Here is a 14,478-nt window from a genome sequence, read left to right as displayed (position 1 = left end):
TAACCAACAGATTATGTAAACTGCTGTCTGCTCTATCCCACTTCAGTCCAATGATGTTTCTTACACAAGTAGGCCCACCACTTCTTTTGTGCCTTTGCTGCATGTGTGCCATTTACCTAATCACATTGTTTGCTTGGGTGATTCGCTGTTTTGTTGTGTTGTTAAATTAAGACCTGAAGTTAACTGGAATCTCTTTTACACTCATATTAAGACTCCACTTCTCTGCTGGACAGAGGTTGAAGCTGCTTGGAAAGAGTCCCATTAGAATCCTCTTCCATGGCACAGTTTCCTTCGGAGCGAATAGCTTTCCAGCAGTTTGGAGTATTGCTTGTTGTGTTGTGCCCTTCATTTTGTAGTTCATTTGGTGCTGCTCTTGATGCTTCCATTGTTAATAATTTAGGAGGGGAGAAGTCAGCAAAAGCAGAGCAGCACTAATTATAGCATCTTCACTGTTACGTGTTTTCTAGAAGTGCTTGCAATCTTTTTTTATGGTAGAACCCAAGTTAACACTCAGAGATGGGCAGGTACGCTTAAATGGTCCAATCAAGCAGAACTCCCAGTACTGACAGTTTGAGGTGCAGGGGCTCTGCCTCAGTAAGGACTGCAGGGTCAGGTCCCTAATTTGCATAATAATATGAGTGATTTGGCACAGTGTGCTATTTTGCAATTCATTTTATAATGTTACTCAGAAGCCATGGTACATTGGACAGTAGAATTGAAGAGCAGCAGGAATAGCTGTTTTTCAATTCCGGCCTTATCCATCACTTTATTTTGTATTCTCTGTTCTGCTTGTGGTCCCAAAATTGGAGGACAGGTATGATATCTGCCTAGATTCCACTAGGCTAATCACTGAAGGCTGTAAATATACCAAATAGGGTAATACTCAATTTTCACTAATCTCATGCTCTGCAGAACTCTGAACAAGAATCAGACATTTATATAGGTTATGCCTCCAGAAAACTTGAAACTGCCAATACCGTCTCATTTTCTCATACTTCCCATCTCTCTGTATCCAGTTGCTGGCTTTTATCTTTTATATTTAGGCCTGGTCTACAGTACTGCGGTCCGTTGATTTAAGTTACACAACTTCAGCTACGTGAATAATGTAGCATACTTACAATAACCTACATACTTAGATCTATTTACCATGGTGGGTTGATGGCAGATGCTTTCTCGTTGACTCTGCCTATGCTTCTTGGTCTGGTGGAATACCAGAGTCAACAGGAGAGTGCTTGGCAGTCAATTTATTGTGTCTATATTACATGCAATAACACAAGCCTCACTGGATTGATCGCTGCCCATTGATCTGCCGGGTAGTGTAGATGTGTCCTTAGTCTACAAGGTGTTTGAAGCAGGATCTATCTTTTGTTCTGTGTTTGTACAGCATCTAACACAATGGGGCACTACTTGAGTCTTCTCGGCCCTACAGTAACTCAAATTCCTCTCTGATCAAATTACAGTCGGGGATGGAAGGAAAACAAAAATACATTTTAAACCATTGTTAGCTGTATTGACAGTAGAACTGTTGAATGGAAACTGAGAAGCTTTCTTGGGGGGAGATTTGTGTGGAAGTAGTTGTTGTCTAGTGGTTAGACTGGGAAAGGGCAAGAGCTTGCACTCAAGATCACAGGTTCTATTCCTGGTTCTTCCATGGACTCCCTTAGTGTCTGGGGAAAGACTCATAACTTCTTTGCTTGTTTCATTTGTATCCTGGGGAGAACAATAGTTGTCTCAGTGGGGCGCTTTGTAATTTGCTTAATTAATCATAGAAATGTTGGGCTGGAAGGAACATCAAGAGATCATGAAGACCTGACCCCTGAAGTGAACCAGGAAGAAGTAAATCTACAGTTCTAGACTATACCTGACAGGTGTTTGTCCACCCTATTTTTTGAAAACTCCTATGATGGGGATTCCAAAATCTCCCTTCAAAGACTATTCCAGAACTTAACTTCCCTTACAATTAGAATGTTTTTCCTAATATCTAATCTTAATTTAGTTTGCTTCATTAAGGCCATTATGTCTTGTCCTACTAATGCTTCTGCTTTGAAATGTCAGGTGAAAATTGCTGTTGAGTTGCTGTGTATTTATCACGACGATGCTTTGTGTTGTAAGATACTTTCTTTTTTTTGTGCAGATTAGAAACGATACATCCCAGCTCCTGGACGAGACCATTCCACTCATTAAAGCTAAGGTGGTAGAAATGAACAACATCTATGCCAAAGTTGATAAATTAGAGGTTTGTTACACCAAGATTTTCATTCTTCGGGGAGGAAATGTGTTTTTGGGGTTGCCCTTCCTCTGGTTTTGTGTGGAGTGCTCATGTGTGCAGTTAATTCTGTTCCCTTAGTCTGTATGTTTTTGTTTGCTTGTTTGTTTTATAACAGTGGGGTTCTTGCCTGAAAAAAGAGCACATATATATGTATTTCCGGGACTGAGGCCTTAAAGAATGATTTCATTTCTGATTCACGGACTCCTAGTATTAGATTTTAAGGCAGTGGTGGGAAACCTGCAGCCAACTGGGTTTCTATGTGTGGCCAAGGAGACATTTTGTTTAGTTATGCACATGCAAGATTGCCAGATTCCGATGTTTTTTGTCCACTGAGGTGTTTTCCTACCAGTATTACTAAAGTGACACACATGTAAAGCAAGGACAAAAAGGTATCTTTTAAGAAGTGGAAGTCCAATCCTAGTGAGATAAATAGAAAGGAACATAAACATTGTCAAATCAAGTGTAAAAATGTAATAAGAAAAGCAAAAAAAGATTTTGAGGAACAGCTAGCCAAAAACTCAAAAAGAAATAACAAAATGTTTTTTAAGTACATTAGAAGCAGGAAGCCTGCTAAAAAACCTGTGGGTCCCCTAGATGATCAAGCTATAAAAGGAGCAATCAAGGACGATAAAGCCATTGCGGAGAAACTAAATGATTTCTTTGCTTCAGTCTTCACGGCTGAGGACGTTGGGGAGATTCCCGAATCTGCACCATCCTTTGTGGGTGGTGAATCTGAGGAACTGTCCCGTATTGAAGTGTCATTAGAGGAGGTTTTGGAACAAATAGAAAAACTTAATGTTAACAAATCTCCGGGACTGGATGGCATTCATCCAAGGGTTCTAAAAGAACTCAGATGGGAAATTGCTGAGCTATTATCTGTGGTTTGTAACCTATCCTTTAAATCGGCTTCCGTACCTAATGACTGGAAGGTAGCCAACGTGACACCAATATTTAAAAAGGGCTCTAGAGGCGATCCTGGCAATTACAGACCGGTAAGTCTAACTTCAGTACCGGGCAAATTAGTCGAAACAATAGTAAAGAATAAAATTGTGAAGCATGTAGAAGAACATAATTTGTTGGACAAAAGTCAACATGGTTTCTGTAAAGGGAAATCCTGTCTTACTAATCTATTAGAGTTCTTTGAAGGGGTTAACAAGCATGCGGATAAGGGGGATCCAGTAGATATAGTATACTTGGATTTTCAGAAAGCCTTTGACAAGGTCCCTCACCAAAGGCTCTTGTGTAAATTACATGGCCATGGGATAAGAGGGAAGGTCCTTTCTTGGATTGCGAACTGGTTAAAAGACAGGAAACAAAGGGTAGGAATAAATGGTAAATTTTCAGATTGGAGAGGGGTAACTAGTGGTGTACCCCAAGGGTCAGTCCTGGGACCAATCCTTTTCAACTTATTCATAAATGATCTGGAGAAAGGGGTAAGCAGAGAGGTAGTAAAGTTTGCGGATGATACCAAACTGTTTAGGATAGTCAAGACAGAAGCAGACTGTGAGGGACTCCAAGAAGATCTCACCAAACTGAGTCATTGGGCAGCAAAATGGCAAATGAAATTTAATGTGGATAAGTGTAAAGTAATGCACATTGGGAAAAATAACCCCAACTATACGTACAGTATGATGGGGGCTAATTTGGCTATGACAAATCAGGAAAGAGATCTTGGAGTTATTGTGGACAGTTCTCTGAAAACTTCCATGCAGTGTGCAGCGGCGGTCAAAAAGGCAAATAGGATGCTAGGAATTATTAGGAAAGGGATAGAAAATAAGACACAGAATATCTTACTGCCCCTGTATAAAACTATGGTACGCCCACATCTGGAATACTGTGTACAGATGTGGTCTCCTCACCTCAAAAAAGATATTTTGGCCTTGGAATGGGTTCAGAAAAGGGCAACTAAAATGATTAGGGGTCTGGAATGGGTCCCATATGAGGAGAGGTTAAAGAGACTGGGACTTTCCAGTTTAGAAAAGAGGAGACTGAGGGGGGATATGATAGAGGTCTATAAAATCATGAGTGGTGTGGAGAGGGCCGATAAAGAAAAGTTATTTATTAGTTCCCTAAATAGAAGAACTAGAGGACACCAAATGAAATTAATGGGTAGCAGGTTTAAAACGAATAAAAGAAAGTTCTTCTTCACAAAGCGTGTAGTCAACCTGTGGAACTCCTTGCCAGAGGAGGCTGTGAAGGCTAGGACTATAATAGAGTTTAAAGAGAAGCTAGATAATTTCATGGAGGTTAGGTCCATAAAAGGCTATTAGCCAGGGTATAAAATGGTGTCCTTGGCCTCTGTTTGTCAGAGGCTGGAGAGAGATGGCAGGAGACAAATCGCTTGATCATTGTCTTCGGCCCACCCTCTCTGGGGCACCTGGTGCTGGCCACTGTCAGTAGACAGGATACCGGGCTAGAAGGACCTTTGGTCTGACCCAGTACGGCCGTTCTTATGTTCTAAGGGCATGTGAAGTGAGGTGTGTGCTGATTGCATACAACAATGACAACTGAGAGAGACGTGCTCTCTCTGCAGCCAATTAAAGCACTGTGGGCCCACCCCACAAATTCTAGGTACACAAGTGCAGCTAGCAAAGCTGCACTATCTCAGGAGACTGTCTTGGTTACAACAGTCTTGGGGCCCTCTATCTAGCCTAGGTTGCCCATCGCTGATTTAGGTTTTATGCCTTGTATGGGTATTTATGCCATAGAGTTCATTGTTTTTAAAAAAAAAAAAAAGTCCATCAGTTACAGATTGTTGATAAGTCTTGTGTAATTGTGTAAAAGATGGATCTGTACTCCACTCTTCTGAAGCATTTTAGTGCTTGCTGTATGAGGGAAGCCAGTATGACTCACTAAGATGATGTCCTCACCATATTTAGTAAGCAGTATATTAAAATTACAGTGTCAGGGTAGGGTTGCCTCTGGGATGAATATAATTAAAACATGACAAGATAAATTACAAATGTTAAATTTTACTTTTAACTGATGTGGAGAAGTGAAAAAGCTAAATGTTTGTTTTATCAATTTAAAGATGGGCAGGTCTCAAGCTTCGAGCTCATCCCTTGTGCAAAGTAGCAAAACAACGTCTACCTCCCTCAATGAAGCTTATTGTTGTGGGCAGGAATAGCAATTGATTTTATTGTATTTAAGGCAATGTGTTTTCCAAAGCAAACTTCTTGTAGCTTATAACACTACACTTTGTAATTCCTTTACTAATTGTAATTGTATTTTATGTCACCATTCATCCAAGGGCCTTGAAGTGTTTTATATCTAGCTACAGCATGGTTAAGCTGGTAGATAGTGCTCCTATTTTACAGATAGAGAAACTGAGGCACTGAGCTTCAGGATAAAAATTTCAAAAGTTGGAGTCTAATGGGCTTCTAGGATAATTAGGCATCTTCCTGATTTTCAAAAGTGCTGAGTATCCCAACCTCTGAAAGAGCTATTGGTTTCCCAACTCTTTTGAAAATCAGGGAGGCACCTGAATACTGACTTAGGGTGTAATTTTGAAAAAGTGCCTTATGGACTTAGGTGCTGAAACTGACCATCTGTGGGAATCTGGTGCTGAATTCCTTTGGCGCTTTAGAAAATCTAACCCAAAGTTTACTTGGGCTCCTGTCTTAACAAATCTTTGCTCTAGAATCTTGCATAAAAATAAGTCAAGTAAATGACAAAGCCACTGACTCCCACTCCCTCTCTCTAACAGTGAGGAACTCTTCTTTTACCTGCTGCTACTTTATTGATATTAAACTACAGTGTTTAATTTGAACTGAAAATTATTTCAAAACCAGACTTGCATTGCCTCTTATTTTTTGCCAGGGACCACAATCTGAGATTTGTTTCTTGACTTGCTTTTGGTCCTTGAAAACACTTTTCAGGGCAAATGGGTAGTTGATGCTATTATTTTCATGATGGACAGTAATTTTACATCCAGGTGATACCTGTGCTGCCCCTTATTTTGTTTTATCTCCAGTCAGTAGAATCAGTACCGTCATTTCATCACATGAATTCAGGGTCTTTCTGGCTCAAGTGTTATAACCAGTACTAAAAGATTCTGCAGGCCAAAATTCTGCCCTCAGTGACACCTGTGCAGCAGCTTTGCCATCTGGAGTTTGCCAAGGGCTATGTCTACACTGGCGCGATCTTGTGCCAGAGCTATGCAAATGAGGCTAAGCATGGAATATCACTGAGCCTCATTTGCATATATAATGAGCCGCCATTTTTGCAGAAGAGTCTCTTGCGCAAGAAGGAGCTGTCTACACGGTCCCTTGCGCAAGAAAAACCGTCTTGCGCAATGCCGTTTTTTCTGAAAATAATCAGTGTAGCGGCATTGCGCAAGAGGGTTTTTCTTGCACAAGAAAGGGCAATGTAGACAACTCCTTCTTGCGCAAGAGCCTCTTCCACAAAAATGGCAGCTCATTAGATATGCAAATGAGGCTCGACAATATTCCATGCTTAGCCTCATTTGCATAGCTCTGGCGCAAGATCGTGCAAGTGTAGACATAGCCAAGGTGTAGCAGGAACTGAATTGATAATTCTGTGGTTATATACAAGCAGGGAGAGGACTCCATCTCTTTCTCCTGTAGCTCTGCAAGACTAACAGGAGTAAAAAAATAGACAAAAACTTCACTTTTGCCACTAAACTGAGCAGCTCCAACTTAGAATACACATACTATTTGTTGAATAAGAAAGAAGGTGTGATTTGTGTGAGATTTATTTTCAGACTAGAGCTACTCTTCAGAGCCTTGATTCAGCAAAATATAAAATGGATTCTCAAGAGAAGGAAACTAAGTGTGCTACAGAGATCTTACAATTAAGACAGTCGTTTTAACTTTACCTTATAGCATTTTATGTGTATGTGGGAGAGTATTACAGTGGAATTTGGATATTAGTGGTCAGTATGTTGTGATCATTTGGCTACATGGATCAGGGTTCCCCCCCCCCCCCCCCAAAAAAGCCAGTTCTAATGTTGGTCTGAAGCTTGTGCTTACCAGTGGGGGCATTCAGCTGAAAGGATCATATGGGAATTGATGTATTATTTTATTTGATATTTACAAAGAGAGAAAAAAATTTCACACCTTTGAGTGTCACTCAGCTGCAGGTAAAGAGAAATGCTATATTCGGTGGGAACTATTTTTTTCTTGACTGCCCTGACTTGGCATTTTTGGATGTCTAGTACCGTGGTGTCCAACACACTTGCCACTAACCTCATGTGGCAATTTGGCTGGTTGAGTATGGCTAATTGGCTCAAACAATGTGGCTATTGGACTAGTTGAGTGTGGCTGTTTTGCGATAGCAGTTGCCATTATACTGGCTATTAGCTTCAGAACTGGTTGGACACCCTGGGTCTAGTAGGACTCATTCTGTCCTTGCTATATGGAAACTTTGTTTCTCTGCATGAGATGGATTTGGTATTTCACTGTTTTATGGATCCAGATGTAGTGATCTTTCACCTAGAACCCTTCTGTGCCCATCACTTCTTACAACAGGATTCCACAAAAAATTAGAGGATGTCATAGCCAGAAGTTCAGAGATCCTTGTCCAATCACTAAGATTAATAATAATTATTTTGCCTCTGCAGTTTTCTATCCATAACTAATTATAAATGCAAGAGTTTAGTCTTCTAACCATCCAGTTTGCAGGTGCCAGTAGATAGTATAGTTGGATGTCTATGGTCAGATTTTCAGCCAGTATGCAAGTGACTCATCTAGTCTGTGTGCAAATGAGGAGCAAAACTGTGCATTTGAAGCATATTGGAAAAAAATAGTGCTGAATCATTTGCCCCATGAGTAATCACTCATTTTACTGCATATAGGTGGAAAATTAGAATCCATGTTTGAAAATACATCCCTTTTTATACTCCGATTAGTAATAGTGCATTCTGTTATCTTGTTGAAGCAGTTTATTTGACTCTGGAACAGTAGCTATAATAGTATTGAAAACAAGTAAGCAGCTGCTAATAATTTTCATTGGATATTTTTGTCCCCTCCCACAGGCATTTGTTAAAATGGTTGGACGCCATGTCTCTTTCCTAGAAGAACAAGTGCTTCAAGTGGAGAGGGACCACAGCTCAGTGTCTCATGCTGTTCGCAGAATACTTCAGTCTGTGACTATACCTTCTTTTAAAAACGTGAGTATTTGAAAGCTGGTTATAGCTTATGGGGAAAGTTATGCAAAAATACTCTTCCCTCTACCATCCCAACACCAGCATGGCCTAGACAGTAGGTTTGATATTTGTTGAAAGTGTTGTAAATACTACACTGGATAATTGATTATAACTAACCAATGCAAAATAAAAGAATTATTATTTCTTGTAGTGAAATTGAGTAGCTACAAAGTCCTGAAAGTGGGTTATATAGTTTTTGTGTTAAATCTGAGAGATGCTCGCATTTGATGAAGGCTGAATGGAACTGTTCCCTTGTGTGTGTGCATACATATATCTAGCTTGTAAAATCTATGTGTCATCTTAGGATGAAAGCACCTTGTGTTGGAATTTCATCCTGTCCATAGATTTGTCATCCTCTGTGCATCTGCACAAGAGTAGGATGAGGCATGTGCTCTTTGCCAGGGGGCAGTTTCGGTGATATTTGTTGACAATAGAAGAATGTTGAGACTCGGGAATCTGGGTTTCCTTTCCAGGCTCTGGAAGGAATTGTGCTATAGTGGGCACAGATACTCTTCCCCCTATACCTAATGCCTTCTATCCCTCTTTTCTTCTCCCCTCGACACCTGTCTCTGTGCTAGTGCTGTCTCGCTTCTCTCTTTTCCTCTTCCCCCTCCAGCTCCTCATCCCAATCCTTCTCCTTCAGAATCACAGAATCATATGGTTGGAAGAGACCTCAGGAGGCCATCAACTCCAACCCCCTGCCTAAAGCAGGACCAATCCCAACTAAATCATCCCAGCCAGGGCTGTGTCCAGCCAGGACGTAAAAACTTCTAGGGATGGAGATTCTACCACCTCCCTAGGTAACCCATTCCTTCACCACCCGCCTAGTAAAAAAAGTTTTTCCTAATATCCAACCTGGACCTCCACCTTGCAACTTGAGACCATTGCTCCTTGTTTTGCTAACTGTCACTTCTGAGAACAGCTTCACTCCATCCTCTTTGGAATCTCCCTTCAAGTAGTTAAAGGCTGTTCTCAAATCCCTCCTCACTCTTCTCTTCTGCAGACTAAACAAGTCCAAATCCCTCGGTCTCTCCTCATAGGTCGTGTGCTAACCCTAATTGTTGCCGTCCGCTGAACCCTCTCCAATGTATCTACATCCTTTCTGTAATGGGGAACCAGAATTGGATGCAGTACTCCAGATAGTACTTTTAACTGGTCCCTGTCTTCATCCTTCTCCCCCAGCTTATTGTCCAATTCCGGCTCTAGCTCCCAGTCTTCTTCCCCTCGCTCTGTATCAGTCTCCTTGCCCAGTTAGTTCTAATCTTCATCTCTATCCTCTCTGGCTCTTTGTTTGATCTGTCCTTCCATGCCTCACATGTGCTGTCACTCCCTGTCCTGGTTCCCTCCCTCCCAGCACCCAGTTTCCTTGTCAGGCTGTTCTGGTATTCTCTGTTTCCCACTCTTCCTTCATCAGGCTCCTTGTAATAATCTGCTCGCTCTACCTTTCCTCCTAGTCCATTTTGTGACCCTAGCTGAAAGGGTGTTTCCTCCTCCTTCTCTCTGCTGCTTATCTGTCAGCCAGGGCAGCATTGAGAGCACAAGAGGGACAATCTGCCTTACGGTTTCTGTTTTCAGTGCCACAGCAGCCCACCTGAAGTTGCAGGGAAAATCCTGCTTAGTCTCTGCCACGCTGGGATGGAGCATGCCCAGTCGCATTGTAGGAATGGCATATATGCAGTCTGGTCAGCGCATAGAAGCTCTCAGGGAACAGAGCATGCTGACTATAGGTGGAATCTGCAGAAAACATAGCTGCCAAACTCTAACGACACATGATCAGCAGAGAATCAACTGTGATTGTGCAGAGGATTATGGATCAGTTTCTTGTAGAAACAATAAAAGGCACATCTCTGACACCAGCATGATTTCAAATCTCACCTCCAAACTATGGAGCTGCAAGGGCTTCTCTACGCAATGGTTCTGAGCATTTTTTAACATGGGCAAAGCAATGTTTTTGGCCTGATTTAATTTGCTGAAATGGCTGAATTATTTCTGCTATTTAAAAATAAATAAATCAGCCTGGCACAGAGGACCAGCTTGAGGAAGATTTCAGTCCAAATGGTTAAAATTTGGTAAAGTTATAAGCAACAGTCTCTTACAATGGGGAAACACGAACATTCAGCAAAATATACATAGCTGGGATGCTTAACACAACATTGAGGTTCTCTCTTTCTACATCCAGAAGTCAAACTGGGTCACGTCATGGCAAACTTGTTCTTTTTTCTGGGCACTTATTTAAATAAGTGAAAACATACGCTAAATGAAAAGTCCTTCATGCTTGTGGTTGCAAAGAAGACTTACACTCACTTCATGTTTTGAACCTGATGTAACGATAGCTGCTTGAGTTTGCAGTCAGCTTTGAATAACACACTGAACCCCAACGTCAAGTATTTGCATGTCTTCATAAACTAAATCACTTTGATTGTAACATGCAGGAAAGGATAGGGATCATCTCACTATGAAGATGTTCTGCCAATGAAGTCTTGTTTTGGTGTCTCAAGTGGGAATTTCAGAGTATGCCAGTTCAATCCCTGTCGGAAACCCAAAGCTCCAACTTGCCACTTCCTTCTTCCTGCATGTTTGCTGCTCCCCATATCACTGCCATCGCTTCCTCTCTGCCATTCTAGAAGAGCCCATTGCAACAACTTGACACATTTAGCAGTTCTCTATGCTGGGGCCTGTTGCCACTGAAAGACAAATGTGCGTGATCTGGGATTACCACCACTCCTTCAACTGAGTGAGTCTTGAATCTTCCAGCAGCCAAGGCACAACAGTGGCTGAGCCCTGTGATAAGATTTTCAAAGATAGGAAAGGTGGAAGCCAGGCTCTATTTGTGGGTTCCTGCAGTGTGGATGAATGTCACAGGCAAGTTTAACATGTTTGACAGGTTCTGAAATAGCAGGTTGCCCAGACTTACTCTGACCCAGGAAGGAATAGAGAAGGGTTGCACATGCTACATTTCTCTAAACAAAAATCAGGCTTTTCCTCTTTCTCTTTGCTGGAATAGACAGTGCATTCCATCTATTGTTTCCCTGCTTTTAAATTAAATATACACACTGTTAAGTATAAGGAAAATCTCATTCTCTCTCTCTTTGCTGTTAGATTCCAAGGTGCAGCTGTGGTAACAGTAACATTCAAACTGTTAGTTTAGGCTCTTCCATCCAGGACTGGTACTATTCATTGCACAACAACTTGTTAAGATGATACAAATGTAGCCGTGTTAGTCTGGTGTAGCTGAAACAAAATACAGGACTATGTAGCACTTTAAAGACTAACAAGATGGTTTATTAGGTGATGAGCTTTCGTGGGCCAGACCCATTTCCTCAGATCAAATTGTAGAAGAAAATTGTCAAGAAAAAACAGTTTCTTGCCATTTCAACTGGAAAGGACATTGTCTCAACGACTTAATTATCTGCATCCTGCTTCAAAAGCCTTTTGAGACTTCACTTGAAAGAGAATCCTCTGAACTGTTATTCATGCTTAAATTCGACACTTTACACCTGGGTCTGAATAAAGAATCTAATTATCTTACCTATTACAAAGATAGCTTCCCCAATTATCACCTCTAATATCATTAGCTCACAGACATTTACCTTCTCTCCCTCCCCATCCCCCTTCTGTTCTGGAATTTGATTTGTCCTTTTCATATGTGTTCATTCTTTTTAATTGTATCCTTTGGTATATATGGTTGTGACAATTTTCTTCCACTATTTGATCTGAGGAAGTGGGTCTGGCCCACGAAAGCTCATCACCTAATAAACCATCTTGTTAGTCTTTAAAGTGCTACATAGTCCTGTATTTTGTTTCAACTTGTTAAGATGTTTGCCTTTTGCATCATTGGATCTGCATTTGAGGCAGTGAATGGTTAGTTTCATGGCTCTGTTTTCTGGGTATTCAAGAAGTGGGGCAGATCCAGCCGGTTGGAGTTGCCTAATTGCTGGGCTGTAGTGGTCCACCTGCCGGAGGCAGGAGCTGAACTGGCTAGTCTGGAGTAGCCCTGCTTTCGGGGTGCCTGGCAGCTCCTGTCCTCAGTGGGCCCCCTGCAGGGCTGGAGCAGCCCCTTAGCCTGCAGCAGATGGGCAACTGCTCCAGCCCCCACCAGTTAATCGGTTAAACATTCATATCCCTAGCACTGATACTGTTCTCTTCTCATGTTAGGAACAGGTCAGGGCTTGTTGGAGAGGAAAGGGCCAAGGCCAGGGCCAGGCAGGAAATAGATGGAGACTTACATATTCTGCTATCCCTAGAAATGTGACAGAACTACTTAATTTCGTGCATGCTATTGTTAGCACTTTGCAGTGTAACTTGCTGTGCCCACAAAAGCTCGTACCTCCATCTACTTGTTTTGTTAGTCTTTAAAGTGCTACCAGCCTTTTTGTTGTTTTTTAAGTTTATGCTGTACAGACTAATTCGGCTACCCCTCTGAAGCTTTTGCACTCCAAGGGCATGCCTGGGGTGATGCTAGTAGGTGTGGTAGAACAGAGCTTCTGTTAAGGCGTGGAAGGTAGTGAATTCCTCTCCCTTTTTAGAGGGATTTTATGGTCCTCATCACCATATTATTGGAGCCCTTTATGAATATCAGTGAATTTATCGTCTCAGCACCATTGACAAACAGAGAAGTCTTCCTTTCCTTGTTTCACAAGCTGAGAACTGATGCATAGAGAGCTTAAGTGACTTTCCCAGTAATATATAGGCACAGCTATAGATAGAGTCAAGATCTTTGGAGTTTTAATCTAGTTCCTTAAGCACAACATGCTCTTTCTTTTCCAGGAACAGGGATCTGTGTTTGATTTGGATCTGGAGGATGAGAGTAACAGCTGAGAGAAAAGAATTTGTACCCAAGTTCTTTATAGGTGGGAAGAATGAGCCATCTGAGTTCTTGCCTGTATGGCATGTCAGAACTCTCCAGGTGTTATGTTCTGGCCCTGATAAACTGTTGAGCATCTCTATTGCCATAAGCTGAAGAGCTCTTCGAGGACCGAGCTCTGGTCATACAGTTAGGAACCTTAGGTGTTTGACTGCATACTAGTTTTTGTTACTGGTTTACAGGGTTTATTATAACCCTTCCCTCCAAGCAGGCTGAATATAGAAGCTGCTTCTTTACTTTTGCTTTATGATCCTTCAGCAAAACAATCTGAAGCAATTTGCTTGTGATCTTAAGTACTTGTGTGGAGTATTGGAATCCCATGAAATTTTCAGAATTGCTAAAGCAGAGGTCAGTTGTTCTGTGCAGGCTTCTGTAGCTTTCAGAGAGTTTTATTACTCTAAATTTCAGTCCTATATGTGCAAGTTCTTCTGAGAAGATAACCGTATAGTATCTCCAATGTCTGTGTCAAAAAATTCAGCTAAACTCGCTTCATTTTCTTTTAATCTTCTGCCACATTCGATGGGTGTATCTGTGCAATCTCTCTCTCTCACACAGTGTAGGAAATAGTTTTACTAGTGATTTCAGAAAGTGTTAAAACGTTCCCAACATTTGCAGTACTCTTATTTGAGCAGTACTCTTTGTGTTTTCCATTCCTCCTTCCCCCCCGCCTCTTTAAACTGTCAATTACTTATACATTCTCAATAGTTCTCCAATCTGTGGAACATATTTTTCAGACAGTTGTGTACAAAAATGACAGATTCTACTATATAATATCACTCCAAAAGAGCTCTCTCGGAAATTGGAGCAAAAGAAATGCCTTCGCCTGTGCAATTCATATACCTGCAGAAGAAAAGCAGAGCTTTGGCTCTGCAAGGGAGAATCTGGTGGTTTCTGATTCATTTTATACCTTTTAGCTAAAGACTTCACCCGTGCCTTTGGCTGAATGGGGTTCTTCCACTAGCCAAGAGAGAGAGAAGAATTGTGTTATAGAAAATATTAGAATTCTGGTTGTAAAGGGTCAATACCTTTTCTTTTTTCCAGTGGATCAAAACTCAGCATTGCCAACTTTCACAACTTTGTCAAGGATCTCATGATATATGATGTTTTCTAAAAGCCCTTGCTCCTGAATTCCTGTGATTATGGAGAATTACTTTTTTTTAAAATGAAAGCTGTACATTT

The 14,478-nt window shown here is 41.3% G+C and overlaps 1 protein-coding gene across 4 annotated transcripts in view; it reads left to right on the top strand.

Moving 5' to 3' along the window:
- Positions 1-14,478, top strand: part of BCAS4 (breast carcinoma amplified sequence 4) — a 99,537-nt gene that overhangs the window by 23,603 nt on the left and 61,456 nt on the right. For all 4 annotated transcript variants that reach the window (XR_012896521.1, XM_075901200.1, XM_075901199.1 and 1 more), the window contains exons 3-4: positions 2,135-2,236; positions 8,265-8,399. Coding sequence is in view for 3 of the 4 variants with exons in the window: in XM_075901200.1 (XP_075757315.1) it covers positions 2,135-2,236; positions 8,265-8,399 (237 nt within the window). In the remaining variant the exon portion in view is untranslated. The remainder of the gene's footprint in view (positions 1-2,134; positions 2,237-8,264; positions 8,400-14,478) is intronic.

Source organism: Pelodiscus sinensis, chromosome 18, assembly GCF_049634645.1.
Source record: "Pelodiscus sinensis isolate JC-2024 chromosome 18, ASM4963464v1, whole genome shotgun sequence".
NCBI classification, from domain to species: Eukaryota; Metazoa; Chordata; order Testudines; family Trionychidae; genus Pelodiscus; species Pelodiscus sinensis.
Note: the sequence above shows the minus strand (reverse complement) of the source record. Positions and strands in the feature narration are given on the sequence as shown.